Raw genomic sequence first — 14,898 nt, 5'->3', positions numbered from 1 at the left:
CCTGCCCCACATCCATCCCTTCCTCCGCTCGCTCTGGGAAGCTTTATACGTGGCAAGACATTTTCGAGTGCAGTAACGCAGAGCTGCTCTCCCAGCGCTGCAGGATGCTCTCAGACCAGCCAGCCTCACCAGCGCCAAGTACGCCACTGCCTTCCAAGCTGCTGATCCATCGCCTGGCAGATTTCCAGGGGCACAGATGAGGACTGTGGCTCGTCTAGAGCAGGTTATTTCACCTCCCAAGTTCTCCGATGATTATTTCTCACTAGGCTTTACTTCCTAGAAGAATTTTCCACATGCCTTATTTAATCCTGTGTCAACTGACATTACACAGGCATGACATACCTGCCTGCATTAACGCTCCCGCCTACCATTCATTGCTCACTAAAACGGAAAGAAAAGCGTTGAAATAGACCTGTTCCCCCAAATACATTTCTTGGGGCACATCTGTAGCTTTCGGTCCTCAGCATAAGAAAACCCATTTCAGTTTCACAGAAGCTCCCCCTCATCTCCCACATCTATTTTCAGCCTTTCCATTGACTAAAGTTTCCTATAAGATACTCTGCGGCTGGGCATTTTGCCACCATCAGAAAAATAATCAACTTGACCCCACAAGTCACAACAGGGGTAGGAATATGGGGCCCCAAATCCCACCCAGGTTCCTTAGAGGCCACATGAGCTAAAGCAAAGATGTGGCAGACTTCACTCCCCCAAAAGCAGATGGTTTCATCTTCATCCATAAAAAGCTTAGTCCCAGGCCACAAATTGGCCAGCTCTGCTCAAGCAGCAGAGACTCAGCTATTTCCAGGCTTGCAGGAATCATGCTCATTTTAGCAGCACGGCTGTTCGTTATTTGGGATGAGTGTCCCCAGGGCAAGGAGGGCCCCGGCTTGTCTGGCCAAGGCTTTGGAGAAGGGAGCTGCAGGGAGGGAAGCACGCTGGGTTACCCAGTTACTCTAAATGTGCAGAACATTAACTGATGTTCTGACTCTGAAAGTTTCAGAGCATCTCTAAGTTTATCAGTGTGAATTTTTAGGTACCTTCAAATGAGGAACCCAAAGTTCTTTACAGACATTTCCACACCCAAAACAAGCTCCAGTTTTGGTTGTGGTTCATATTTCATAGGAAAAAATCTTAATCAGCTTGGTGTTATCCAAGCCTATTCCCCATTGCCACAAGAAATCACATTGCATTTTCCTAGGCTGAATCCCAACCAGCACTGTAAATGTTCCGTGAACTACCAAAAAAATGCAGGCTTGTGGGCAATGAAAGCAAGTCAAAAACAGGGGTAGAGAAAAGATGAAGTTTTGTGATTTAGGCCTGATGATGCTATGCTACTTCACTGCCTAAATTCCCAAGGTCAACGGGATGACAGTCCCAGCCCTGCATCTGCCCTCAGCTTCACGTGGACAGACTCCTGCATCAGTGCAGTGCTGCAAGAGTCAAACTCACAGCCAAGAAGCGAAAAAAAAAAATCCTGTCTCTGCCCAGCCACAGGGCCCTGGGCCAAGACAAAACTCAGTGTGTAAGCGCCAAAGGGTCAGACCAAAAATCCTGGCCCATGCACAGGGATGACTTTCCCCTCAGTGCACAGGAACCCCCTAAGCAGGGACCGTGGCTGCATTCGGAGGCTGGGTACAAAACACCACATCCAGCATCCTTGGGCATCGCCGTCTGCCAAAGGCTGCAGAGCTTCTCAGCTGTGCTTTCCCATTTAAGGAGTAAAGGGCTGATCCTGCCCAGTGCTTAGTTCTCAGCTCACAAGGGGCATCTCACAGTCAGGCCCTGCTGGGGGAATGGGTCTGTGGTTGGAAAAGAAAGAGATGGTGAGACACTGCAGAGGACTTAACCCTCCGCACCAGCTCTGGCAGAAGTGTTAAGCACGCCTGCTGCCTTTTCTATACATAGTCTTGTAAGACAATAGCCCCCAGCACGTAAAGGCTTCGCTGCTTCCTGATATAGCTCTTAATTAAAAGAACACTGGGAAAATTGATGTTTCCAGAGCAGCTATGGCCCTTATTGTTTTTCTGTTTTGCATCCTGCAGGGAATCAGGACTGAAGCTTAAAAAAAAAGCCAGAGCCAGTTATAAGCACTGGGGTCTGTTTGCTCCTCCTCCCAGTCCCAGCTCCTGAGGTCAGCGGGGAAAGCATCCAACAGTTGCAGAAAGACAGATTGTTTTAATTTAAACATTTGAGAGAGGCAGAGCGAGGGACTTTCTCCCAAAGTGTACAAGACGTGATAATATGCCTCTCCCGATCCCTGCAAACCCTTGCGAGAGAACATTCCTAGCAGTTTTCCTATGCGAGCACTCGCCAGCATGTGCCAGGGGCAGTGGCCAGGATGAAAGCCACTTCCTCCTCCCACCCTCACATCACTTTTGGAGCACAGAAGTGATGAGGGGATTCTTACTGATCTGCCCTCCCTGCTACAAAAGGCAGAATACCCAACAAGATCCAGAGAACAACATTGGCCTCAACAAGAAAAGCATCTGCAGCCGCAGGGCTCTAGGTGAGCAGTCCTTATCCTTCAAGGAATCGACAGCTTTCCAAGATGAGACACTGAGCAGCCCACACTCAGGGAACAGATGCTGTACCTGGGGGACAGACGGCCTCTATCTTCTAGGGGAAACCCTCTGAAGGGCACATCCAGCATGGCTCCTGCCCTGCAGCAGGCTTCTCCTGCGTGGTGGCTCCCATGGAGTCACACACCAGCAAGCGCAGAGCGGCTCTGCTGGTCCCACACATCTCACGCTGCCAGCAGCAGCGTCCTGCCCATCAAACACACCTACCGCCCACCTCATCTATCTGCAGAAATCTTTACCTTCCATGCAATACCAACACAAGGGTTATAGACCCAATGCTTCACTGCACAAACCAGGCAGGGTCCTCCCATGCACATGAGCTACAAGCCATCAACTCCTGCCTTGCTACAGCCCTCCATCAGCATCACACTATTGCCTCATTAGCAAATGAGTCCTGGTTCCCAGTCATTTGATTTCAAAAGGAACGTGTGTTGAATTTTCAGCCACCTTGGATCAAAGCTATACTGGCAAATTCATTTGAAAGTTGTTTATGGAAATGATTGTGCATTAGGTGGGCAAGAAAAATAGTTGGCTTAATTTTCTACTGAAGATATATTTCAATAAGGGAGGATAAATCAGGATTATAAAACTTCAGGGGTTTTTTTGAGGAATATTGTTTTACACTGGAGGAATGACTTCAGAACAGAAAAATCCAATGGCTAGAAATCAAAAATGTAAATATTTCTATGTACTGTCTCTCAGGATTCATATTCTGCCAAAATACCAAAGCAGTGCTAGACAATATGCAGGAGTGTCTGCAACAGCACACCATCATCTCAAATGCACTGTGGATGTTTCCTTTCCAGGACAGTGAAAAGCAATTAGCCAAAATGCTGATAACCCCAAAGGAGGGTGTTTCAGCCATGTGAAAAAGGAAACCCATAGGCACAGGAGCTCATGACTTAAAGAAACTCTACCCCATTAAAAAGAGCATTAACAACTTCTGAACTGGCTTCTGTTTTCTGGCCTCCTGGCCACCACTTCTGTTTTATTGGAATTGCCCTGGCAGTATCAGTTAAAGGAAAATTCCAGCCAACTCCCCATCCTATCCCACCCACTTGGCATTAACCCATCCACAGCTCACCGCTCCCCCTTCCACACACGCAACCCACAAGCCACATTTCTATTTTCAGCGCTCTGCCAGTGTGGTTAACCAGCTGCCTTGTCGAATGAAGCTTTCGGGCAGGAAATTAAAAAAGCTTAATTTACAACTGGGCATTTACTAGGGCCAGGGCAGGGGATGGGCCCGTGCTTACCCTCCAGGCACCTTGCAGACTCACACATCCCACCACCCTGCTCTGATGCTGCAGCTCCTTCCCCCAGGATGGTGCAGGGGGAGCTGGGACCCCGCTGGGGCTCATCGGTCAAGGAACACACATTTTCTCACCAGCATTTCAAGAGATAATACTGTCCCATGACAGCACCTTCACAACACTGCTACTCTTGCTCTAAGTGTTGGAGGAAAGCGGCCCGACCAAGTATTAGGAGTCTCCACGTTGATTTGGAGGAGGCCTTTTCTGGGTACCACTGGGTATATATAAGGAAGCTGAGAACAAGAGCTCCTAACCCTGCAAGCTCCGGCTGTTTGTTTTGCAAAACAGCAGCAATGAGCCCGATGCTTCCAGAATATCACCCTGATTTTCTGTACACAGCCTACATCAGCAGCTGCCTTCAGAGCCCCTGGCAACTACAACTGCCAAACCCCAGCTCCAGCCCCTCGCTAACTTTCAGGTGCTTGAGCATCTCAGCAGATCTCAGCCCAGATTTACTCTTGTAACTCCCTGAAAGTACAGTGAAACAGAGCTGTTTGGCACCAGCTGAAACACCTGGCTTAGAAGCTCCTTTTTTTCCATTTCTTCTGAGCAGAATGACACTTGTATTCACAGTGACTCATCTCCTTGACCTTTCTATTCACTTTTAATGGTGCAAGCTGGAAATAAGGGCATACAAACAATGCATTCATTATTCAGCTGGTGAACTGCAGCCCTCAGACTAAAGCTCTACCCTGCAGCAGACAAGAGCACACAGAGTAGGTATCTCATTCCAGCACATCTAGGATGAGCCCCCTCAAAGACCATACAAACCCACCGCTTAATTCATATTTGAGGGGTGCAGCTGAATGAGCTTGGACCCTACCACCAAAAATTGCTGTGTAAATTGCTGCAGGAGTGTAAGAGATCCTGGGAAACTGGCAGTGTCATCTCCAGGAATTCAGCTGCAATGAATTCTTACTTAAGTATTGTCTTGGAAACAAAAAAGGGGGTGGAGGGAGGAACAGCAGAGGAAAAGAGGCCAGGGAGGCTCTCCACGAGGATACATGAGCTCAGCCAAAGCACGGCTCTTTCCTGTATATCCACACAAAAAATAGAAACTCCAGCTGACATGCAAATGAAAATCTAAATCTGGCCACTAAAACTGCCTGTCCCTTCAAGCAGGGACTCCAGCAGACCCCTTAGTGACCTCTCTCCTCTAGGAGTTCCCCCCCCCATCAACTTCTTACAGCATTTCCATCAGAGCTGCAAACTCCCCTGTCCTTTGCAAGTTATAGCAATGAAGTGCAGAAAGGCAAGGAAAGAACAGGGCTTTAAACAGTTTACTTAAAAGCTAAGCCAGGAAAAAACTTATTACTTTATTTACTCTGAAAGAATTAGCATCTCTTTGGCTGCAGATGCACAGCTTGATCCAGGCAGGGATGGCATACAGGGTCATCCCAAGCTAACAGTAAGATTTAGCTGCATTTAAGCTAGGCAGATCATTCAGGTCTCCAGCAAGCTGCAGCTTCCTAAGGAGAAAAGGTCCCCCCCCAAACATGCACCCCCATCCCTCATTAGGAAAACCGGGTGCCTAGCTCCTTTGGGTGACATCCAGACACTGTTCAGGCCAATGGAAAAATTGCCCCTGAGCGCAGCAAGGCTAAGGTTTGGCCTTCAAATCTTTCTCAGGTGAACCTAGAGCAGCAGGGCTGAGCACCACGAGGACTATAGCATCAGGCATGGGAGACTTCAAGAAATCAAACCAAACCTACAGGGATGAATCCACTTATCCCAGTCTGTGGCAGAGCACTCAGCAAGATGATCCACTGGAATTACTTTCTTATATCAGCAAAACAGCTGAATGTCAGCACCCCAAAGCCAGCTAAAAGACAGACTGACATCAACTTACCTGACCCTCCTGTTCCTGCCCACAGCGCTGGCTTAGCACGCAAAACCCCACGGGGATATCCAGCTTCAGTATCCAGCACCCCGCTTCCATTTGCATCCCTCCAGCTTCTAAGGGTGTTTCTTCCCAGTAAACTGAAGCATGTATGTGGCTGCCTGAGAGATCCTCTGCCTGCTTCGGATTTCATTTATAGGTCTAACACTTCAAAGTGTTCTGAGAGTAGTCAATATAACAGCATGGTGGTCCGTATTGTACCCCATCATATAACCTGCAAGAGATCTGTCCAAATCTAAAGACAAAATCTAAATAACCTTCTGGATTTGCAGTGTGAGGCACTAGTGTTGCTGGACAGGAAAACACCATTCCAGGGAGGAAAAGTATTTTTAAAGTAGAAAACTCCTAGACCACAACCACTAACATAACCTGAGGCACAGAGATGAAGAGAGACTCTTAGAACACTTCAGCGCTTGAAAACACTTCTTGTTGGCATATCAGCATTAAATTTCTGTTAAAGCAACACCTGAATGCCAGGTTCCATCCAGGGAGACAGGATCAGGCCCCGGGACATGGGAAACACAGGAACTTGCCTAAGGGCTGGGAGAAAGTCTGCAGCAGAGGTTAGGAACGGGCGCTCATCACTCCACTCATTCAATACCCAAACCATCCTCTTCCTCTCCAGCTTATTACAATGTTGGAGTTTTCCTTCAAGATTGTGTAAATACATTAATACCATTTTCCTAGTTTCAAAAAATGACATCTCTCAACATCGTGAAAGCTTCCAGATGAGGCTAAGAATCCTGTTGACTTCTGGAGAGAAAAACAGAGCCCAGACTCAGAGCAACCAACCTCAAAAATGCCTTTTGTGCAGCTCCTTCATTTATTTTAGTTCTAAAGATTTTCCAGGCATGTCCACAGAGAAACCACGGCATCGTTTGGACAGTTCACTCAGTGCTAGGCTTCATTTCAAAAGCCTTGAAACTTGCCAGCAGTAACCCGGTGGCTAATTATACCACATTGCCAACCTAAGTTTTTTCCATATAACATCAGATTTTAACAAAATTTTTCCATTCTTTCATGTCTCAACTTTTTTCTGGTTTTGCTCATTCTTCCCATACTGGGTTTTTCTTTGCTTCACACAAAGCTTTATTTTATTTTTAAGAAAAACTGTCAACTTGCAAACTCAGTACCTATCACAGCCTCCAATCTAGCTAGTAAGAATAAAATCTTTGATGTACAGCAAGGCCAGGCTGCAACTGGAGAAGACAGTCCCAAGAACCTCTCTCAAGCAAGCCAGGAGGGCAAAGGAGAGGGAATGCACTGCCTAGAATAACAACAGCTGAAGGTATAAGTAGATAACAGGCAACACCAGGAGGCAGAAAAAATCTTAAGGGTCTGAAGATTGCATTCTGCTTGCCTTGGTCAAAGATTTGCACCCACAGCCAAACAACGAAGCTGCTAGCTCAGGACACTGCTATGCTTTGCTGATGTTCAGCCAAAGGGGGACAGCCAAACTCCAGTAACGGAACTGTTTCCCAATATAGATGTCAGGCACTCTGCCTTCTCCAGAACGCACAAGACAGCGTCCACCTGGAAGGGTTTCCCTTCCAAAAAAAGTCTCCTAAAACCTCCCCAGAAAGTCACCATCCCATTAGCAGGGAATAAAAAACCTACCAACATCTTCAGACTGTTACTCCCGATAGCTCTGTACAACAGCTGCACTCCAAAGGGGTCATAACCAGAGAAATCCAAATAAAAATAACAAGAGCTAGAGAAGGCACCGAGCAGCCCTGATCCAGAAGAACATACCTGAGCACAGAGAAGCTTCCACATCTCAGCAGAACCAGAGCTTGGAAGGAAGCGCAGGAGCGGTGCCTTTGGTTGCATCAGCCCTCCCTTGGGGGTCCCCCACCAAGTCAGCCGATCCAAGGGGGAACCTCCTTCGTGGGGACAGACGGTGTCTCCCAGCACAATGCCAGTAGCAGGTCCTAACTGCTTATCTCAAACAGACTTGCCATATATCCAAGATAGATGGTTGCATTCCATACTAAACAGAAGCTAAAAGTCAAGGACCTACATAGATAGCAGAGGGAAACCAGCGGAGATATCAAACTGAGCTCCAGAAGAAGCATACTCATGTGTGCACATGCCTTTGTGGTGACATGGGCTTTTACTGTGGGACAAATCCCACAGATCTTAAATTTGACCCAATTGCAGCAGATGACTGTTTAAGGCCTCAGCATTCCCAAAATATCCCCAACAGCAGCAGTATCTCAACCTGCAGCAGAGTCAGGGCTTTCCTAAATGCATGATGAGAAGTCACCTACACTGGATAGAAGCACAGAAGAGTGGAAGAAGTCTTTCTCCACACGAATAAAGTCTGAGGTGTGTTTCATGGTTCAATTCCCAGTTTATTTTCCGGATAATTCTTTTTAAACAGCAGTTTCCATTTACTAAAATCTAGGCATTGAAAAGTTATAATCATGTTTTCAACAGAACACAAATAACATTTTAAACCTTTCTCTGCAAAATAATTCATTTTATAGAACGATAGCTGCTTCCAGAGGATAAGACTCCTGCTAAACAAACCAGGCGAGAGCATACGTGGGTGAGCGTGTACCTACGTGACGAAGTGCCAAATTTATACTTGTAACACAGCAGGGATTTCCCCCATCTTCAGAGCTGCTACGCGTCAACGTCATTCACAGGATAGCAGAGCACAAGCTCCAAATAGCATTGCTTTTCCCAAATCACCCCAGACCTGGGCACCTCCACCCCGAACCATGGCGTATGCAGACTGGTCCTTACTGTCTAATGCCAGTGCCAACCAGCAGGCCAACGGAGGGGCTCCTCACTCGACCCTTTGGAAGTCCTTTAAGGCCAAACAGCCCCTGCCTGCACCATTTGTTTGAACGAGGTCCTAGACCCATCTCTGCACCTGCAGCGTTTGCTGCCATCCAACAACCCCGGGGCGCTCATCTGCCTGCTCTTCCCAGGTCCCACCATTCTCCAGACGTATCCGCAGGCAACCACGTAAACACACATAAATAGCAAAACCATGAATCACCATGGTGATACCTCAATTTGAGCACTTTTCTACCCTATGTACACCATCTCCCCAGGGGCCAGCTGACCTGTCCCTCCTTTCCCCCATTGCCCCTTGAAGGTTTGCTGAGCCAGAAAGCCCCTAATCCTCAATCTGCTTGCGTGGAAGCATTCACAGCAGTATTGCTCCGTGCAGTTTTTCCAAGCGCAGACTTCAACGTTTACACAAAGCGATTGGCCACCCATGCTCTACCTGCTTCGGGAAGGGCAGCACCAGCATCCAGATCGTGTAGAGAGAGGGAGAGCACAGGGAGCAGGTCAAAGAATCAGGGCATATGACAAAAAGTAGAGAAGTAATTGTTTAAAGAATTAATTGCCAGTTTGCTTTACCTCTACAGAAGAAAAAAAAACCCTCAGACTGAAGTGCAGTTTCCTGGAAAGCACTCCCACAGATTTATTTCTGAAGTCCAGACAAAACTCAGATTACCTAAAACGCATCTATAAATGATGCTTCACACAAACGCCTCTGCATTAGTGGCATATGCCACAGCAGTGCCTTCTGCTTCTCAGCATCTGTTGCCATGCTTTGTCTCATCTTAAAGATTACATCTGTAATTCAAAGCAGTTGTGAGAATGCATACTCTAAGCCCATGCCCTCAAACTAGGCTGCAGGACAGACAGGGAAACTTCAAGTCACCAAAGCAGAGATGGACAGACAGCATCAGGACCAGACCACATCTTCGGTGTTAGAAGAAAAGCAACCAGGCACATGCTACCAAGGGTGATAGGACATCTACACCCCATTAAGGGTCTGGGCCTCTGGGACAGTGGCAGAGATTTTCATGTTGGAGCTCTGAGAGAAAGAAAAACTACTTCAGAATTAAAACTGTTATGGCGAGCATCACGTACAGTGCAGCTGCTGGTACCATACGTACAGAGAAACAGCACTCTAACAAATGACCTTCTCTTGGGGCCTACCAGTAGGGTGTGCCCAGCTCATAAGGTTTGCACCTCCACACCTGCATCACCTTCCCACAGCACAGAGGTGGGAGATCAGAGCAGAGGCCACATTGCAAGTCACACCCCAAAGGCTTCTGATAGATATTAGTACAACCCCTGCAACGCTATAACCTGGACTGCAAGTTATCATGAGACAGAAACCTACTCCTTAGATTTGCTCTACATTTCAAAAAGGAATGAACCCCAAAAGTACATCTCTGACAACAAAATGTAAGGGGCAGGGACACTACCCATTTGAAATAAGGATGCACATCCCCTTTACAGCCTCTCCCTATTTCTTCTAGGGCAGACTTTGTTTGCAAGCAGTAGGAGTAACATCAAGACAGTTTTGTTTGTTGGATTACCCTTGCTCTTAAAAAGAGGTTTTATATGTGAGGATCCAGCGTTAGGGATCTGAGCTAGCAATGCCAGCAGGCAAGTCCACACTGTTCTCCCTCTTTGTACGCCAAAAATTAGCAACTCTTCAGCAGGTTTTGCCTTAGAGCTACCCCTAAAGACCAGAGATGAAATGGGATTTCTCCAATCCCCAACAAATTATTGCCCAGGCAACACTGCGATGCTTCAGACTGAAAAGCCAAAATTCCCGTTAGCTTTGGTGGGAGCCAGCAGAACTGGCTCCTCGACCGCAAGTCTGAAATCGGCTCCCACATCCAGCACGGCTACGGCACCGCGGGGAGGCGAGCGCAGGAGCAGCCTTCAAAAACCACCTCGAAGTGAATGGTCAGCAAAGAGTTTTCATCTTGACCCCAGCTTACATGGAAGAATAATATATTACCTCAGCTGAACGCCTCTACTGCTTCCCCTGACGGGGCACGTCCGACAGCTGGGTGCTTTTAAGTTAAAGTCCTGTTCCAATCTGGCAATACATTGACAGCATAATCCAGGTTTTACACTGGAAATCAGATCTGCCATCAATTCCAGACTTATAAAGTCATATTTCTTCTTGTAAAACAATATCAACACTTTTGATTGGCAAAATATTAAACAAAACACTTCTAACTGGCTGGATAAAGATTTTTTTTTTTTTCTAGCTCATTCTAGATGACTGGGGAAGAGCCAAGGAGAGAAGCAACAGATGGTAATGGGATACTTCATAATTTCCAGCATTTTTATTTCTTTTAAAGGGCATTACACTTTTCTTTGCCACTAAAGGAAACTGCTGCTTCCAAAAATTTTCACCCAGAAACCTGATTCAATTTTATAGGGATTTGTAAAAGCAGAGACAGATTCCAACTTTGTCTGTGGGTTAGATTTTTGGGTGACATCATCTGTTAAAATACAGGGAAATCTGAGCTGCAAGGGCAGTGTTCAGAGGCAGTTCAGTTCATGTTGCCTTTGACATTGCTATTTCTCTATTTTGCTGGAAGCCCTCTCTACAAGGTGTCTTCCCCCTTTCTTTGGAACCACCTGATGGGTCTGCTTCTGAAGGTTGAGAAGATTCACCTCTCTCCATACAGAGAAGCCAACTAAAATGAAACTGAAACAGAAACAATCTGAGCTGAAATAAAACCAAAGAGAACTTGGAAAGATTAAAAAAGAGCTATAAAGAGCATTAGTCAATGCCATCAGCAGTCCCAATCTGACTCCTCCCTCATCTAAGTTATTTGATGTCCTATTAGGAGGCTCATTAGGAAAACTCAAAGCCTTTCACTGCAAGAGTCATTACTCAGAGCAGCACATCAGCCCTACAAAAGCTCTCCAGCCACCCACTGCAGCGTTAGCTCCAGCCAGCCCTCTGCTTCCTGCAGCCCACATCTGGACCCAAAAGTGTCAGAAAAGTTCCCGGGTAGCTTTAAAAAGGAGCTAGGTTCTTCTGCTGAAGCTGTCCGAAGGATATACACCGACAGGCAAAATGCCTGCGGATGCTCTGAAACCATTAAAGCATTAGCACAGACAAAAGAAAAAGGAAAACTTGGTCGTCTTTCCTTTGCAATAGTTGAGACTGGTAATAATTCCGTTTTCAACTAATACAAAGTAACAGAGCAGCCTGACAAGCTGGCTGCACAGAAGGGGAACTCAAGCTGGGCTAGTATCACTCCAGTATTCTTCTAATCAGAACACTGCTCTAACAGTCCGATACTTTTGCAGTACAACACAAACTCTTGTGGCAGCTCCGACCACCGTTAACTTTCCCTGCAGCGATGTTCTAGAGGCATTTTATTCATTGACTAGCAACTTATTTGCCATCTTGGTCAGACTTTGCAAGCAAACCATTAATGAAAGCATTCCTCATACGCCCACCTTTTCTCCCTTAAGGTCATTTTAAGAACCTAGAAATTACAGTAATTTCCATCATGCTGCTATATACAGAATCCCACACGCATTTGTCCTGGTAACACACCAACAACTCTGCAAACACCGCTGGCCTGGGCTTCCCAGGAAAAAATACCCAGAGCGCACAAAAATCAAGCATGAAAGCTGAATCCCAGACAGCTCGGCTCTTCGGGGCACTTCTCACTCAGTTTCTCAAGTTACCCTGCAGAACTCCATCTACTTTAACTTTTCAGATTTCAAAATCAGCTTTGCTGACAAGCTGCTTCTTAGTCTCTCCCTTGAAATAAAAGATAAAAAGACCTCAGAGCACCGATGCCTCCAAAGCGTCCGCTACAAACTCAGAAAACGCCCTGAAAACACACAGAAAACTTTTTCAGCAGACCCCCAAGGCTCCATCTGCCCTGCTCTGGCATTTCACAGCCCACCCGGGGAAGGCAGACATTTGGAAAGCAGAGCTCTCGAAACACACTCAGCAAACCCAAAGCCTCCACTTAGTGAAATAAAGCGCTTAGTCCCACTCCTGCATGATTGTAAAAAAAAAATTGACATTCCAGGGTTTTTCTGGCTGCATGTCTAGTGCTGTTGCACATCTGGTACTTCACAGAGCTTCCTCTTGCTACACTCGGCCACAATTTTAGGGAGAAACCCTGCAAATTGGGGCTGGCGAGGGGGCAGAGCGAGCCTTGGGGTCCCGAGCAGAAGCGGCTGCAAAGCTTTTGTGTTCCGAGATCTGCCGCTTTGATGTGCGGAGGGGAGAGCAGATTACTTCTGGACAAAAAGTTTCTTCTCCTCAAAGAGGAGGAACTACGCAAGACGAGAGGTTTCCAGTTGACTAAATATATATTCACATATACATACACGCAGATATATAAAGAACTAGAGCCTCCAGAAACACATCCCGACTTTTGCTCCAGAAAAACGAGCGCAGCAACAGGCAGCTCTGCTCTAAGAAAAGCGAATAAAGTATTGTTTTAAGGTTTTTTTTTCCCCTTTTACGGGCCCCCTGACAAATGGCATTCAGAGACTCGGGCAGCTAAAGGAGGTTGGGTGGGTTGGTTTTTTTTTTTCTTTTTTTTTTCTTTCCGGAATGCATTGAGTGAGGAAAGGCAAATGTTTTGCCCCGCACAAAAGCCACCTCGCCCTCCCCACCCGCCCGGCTCCCCCCCCGGCCCCGCACGCCGCTGACACCCGCCTCCCTCCCGCGGCCGCCGGGACTCACCGCCCCGCTGCCCTGGGGACGGGGCTTTGGGGGGGGGGGGGGGGGGGGCTCGGGGGCCGCTTACCTGCCCGGCCGAGGGACAGGGCACCCAGCAGCACCAAGGCAGCGGGTACCAACCAGCTCCGTATCCAACTGCGCCTTTTCCACCGCGTGTGCGTATCCATGGTCCACAAAAAACGGGGCACCAGCTCGGGACAACTCGGGGGGAAAGGGTGGGGGGGAAAAAAAATATATACAAGCGAAAGAAAAGCCGCTCAGACCCCCCCCGCCAGCCCCCCCCGGAGAGCAGCCGCTTTATAAAGCCATGGGGCGGGCGGAGGGCTGTCGGGGGCTCCGCCGCGCTCACTCCCGGCCCCTGCCTGCTCCTGCAGCGAAAAAACTTTTCTTTCTCTCCCCCCACCCCCCTTTTTTTTCCTTCTTTTAAACCCAAGGCAAGAGTTTGTCAATCTCGGAGCCGCGCAGCAAATCAGGGCCGGGCGGTGCGGCCCCCCGGCCCGGCCCGGCCCCCCCGCCCGCCCCCCCCCCCCTCCCCGCCCGGCCCCGCGGCAAGTTTGAACCCTGCGGGGCTGCAGCAGCCGGGCTGCCCCGGCCCCCAAAACAGCCCGTCGTCGTCGCGTCCCCCCCCCCCCCCCCCCCCGCCCCCTTTCCCCACAGGAGTTAGGCACAAGCCGGAGTCTTCTCTCCCTTCCCCTCCCAGCCCCCTGCTCTTTCTGGCTCCCGAGGGAGATAGGGCCCCAGGGCTTGTGGAAGCATGGAAAATGCTAGGATTTGGCAAAAAAAAAAAAAGAGCGAGGCCACCGCTGCAAAACATGCGTGCAAAGGGTAGACAGTGCAAGCAAGAAGTGGAAAGGGAAGGCCAGGCTAGCTGGGTGCTGGGCTGGCAAAACCCTCCTCTGGCAGGCAAGGAGGACAGTAAGGGGTGAAAGCGCTGCTGGCCCGCCGGCTGCACGCACGGCCTGTCCTGGGGTCCAGCCCCAGCACTGCTCTGCTCCTGGGGCTCTTCCTCTCACTGTGCCACCAAGCACTGATCGCCTTCGCACACCAGTGGTGGCTGATGCATCACACCGATAAACATCAACTTCAAGTTATTTTACTTGTTCTGGCATTATATAGCAGTGATATTAGTATGGTACTGAAAAAACATAAAAGCCGATTGACTTCCCCACACCACATCCTTTCCTCCAGCAATGTCCTCCCTCAGGTCCCAGGAAAAGAGGACAGACCTCGCACTGTAGGACTAGGTGGCACACAATGCTGCAGATCCCTCAACAAAACCAAGATCAGGTCATCTGGAGACCAAAGAAGGAAGAACAACCAAATGCAGCCCTCTCCCTTAACTAAAATGCTTTGAAGACACTTGCTTGTATCAATACTTGCTTTGGCAGTGCCATTAAGGATCTGAGCATCATTGCTAGCACACATCCAGCTGACAGTCCCAGCTCCTGTGACTCTAGTGGTTGGAGTTGTATGATTTTCATGGAGCAGTGGTTTCACCTATAGACTCATACCTTGAGCCACAGCAAAGCATCCCAGCCCTCCCCAGTCCTTGCACAGCAGCATCCTTAAGGCCTTCGGCATCCACAGGGAAAGTCACCATTGCTATCA

The 14,898-nt window shown here is 48.2% G+C and overlaps 1 protein-coding gene across 3 annotated transcripts in view; it reads right to left on the bottom strand.

Annotated features, from left to right (window-relative positions):
- The window catches only part of COL5A1 (collagen type V alpha 1 chain), a 160,296-nt gene extending 146,839 nt beyond the window's left edge, over positions 1-13,457 (bottom strand). For all 3 annotated transcript variants that reach the window (XM_076355031.1, XM_076355032.1, XM_076355033.1), the window contains exon 1: positions 13,358-13,457. In XM_076355031.1, coding sequence (XP_076211146.1) covers positions 13,358-13,457 — 100 coding nt within the window. The remainder of the gene's footprint in view (positions 1-13,357) is intronic.
- Between the last annotated feature and the right edge of the window lie 1,441 nt (positions 13,458-14,898).

This window comes from Aptenodytes patagonicus, chromosome 18 (assembly GCF_965638725.1).
Source record: "Aptenodytes patagonicus chromosome 18, bAptPat1.pri.cur, whole genome shotgun sequence".
Lineage (NCBI taxonomy): Eukaryota > Metazoa > Chordata > Aves > Sphenisciformes > Spheniscidae > Aptenodytes > Aptenodytes patagonicus.
The sequence above is the reverse complement of the archived record's forward strand: the minus strand, read 5'-3'. Positions and strand labels throughout refer to the sequence as shown.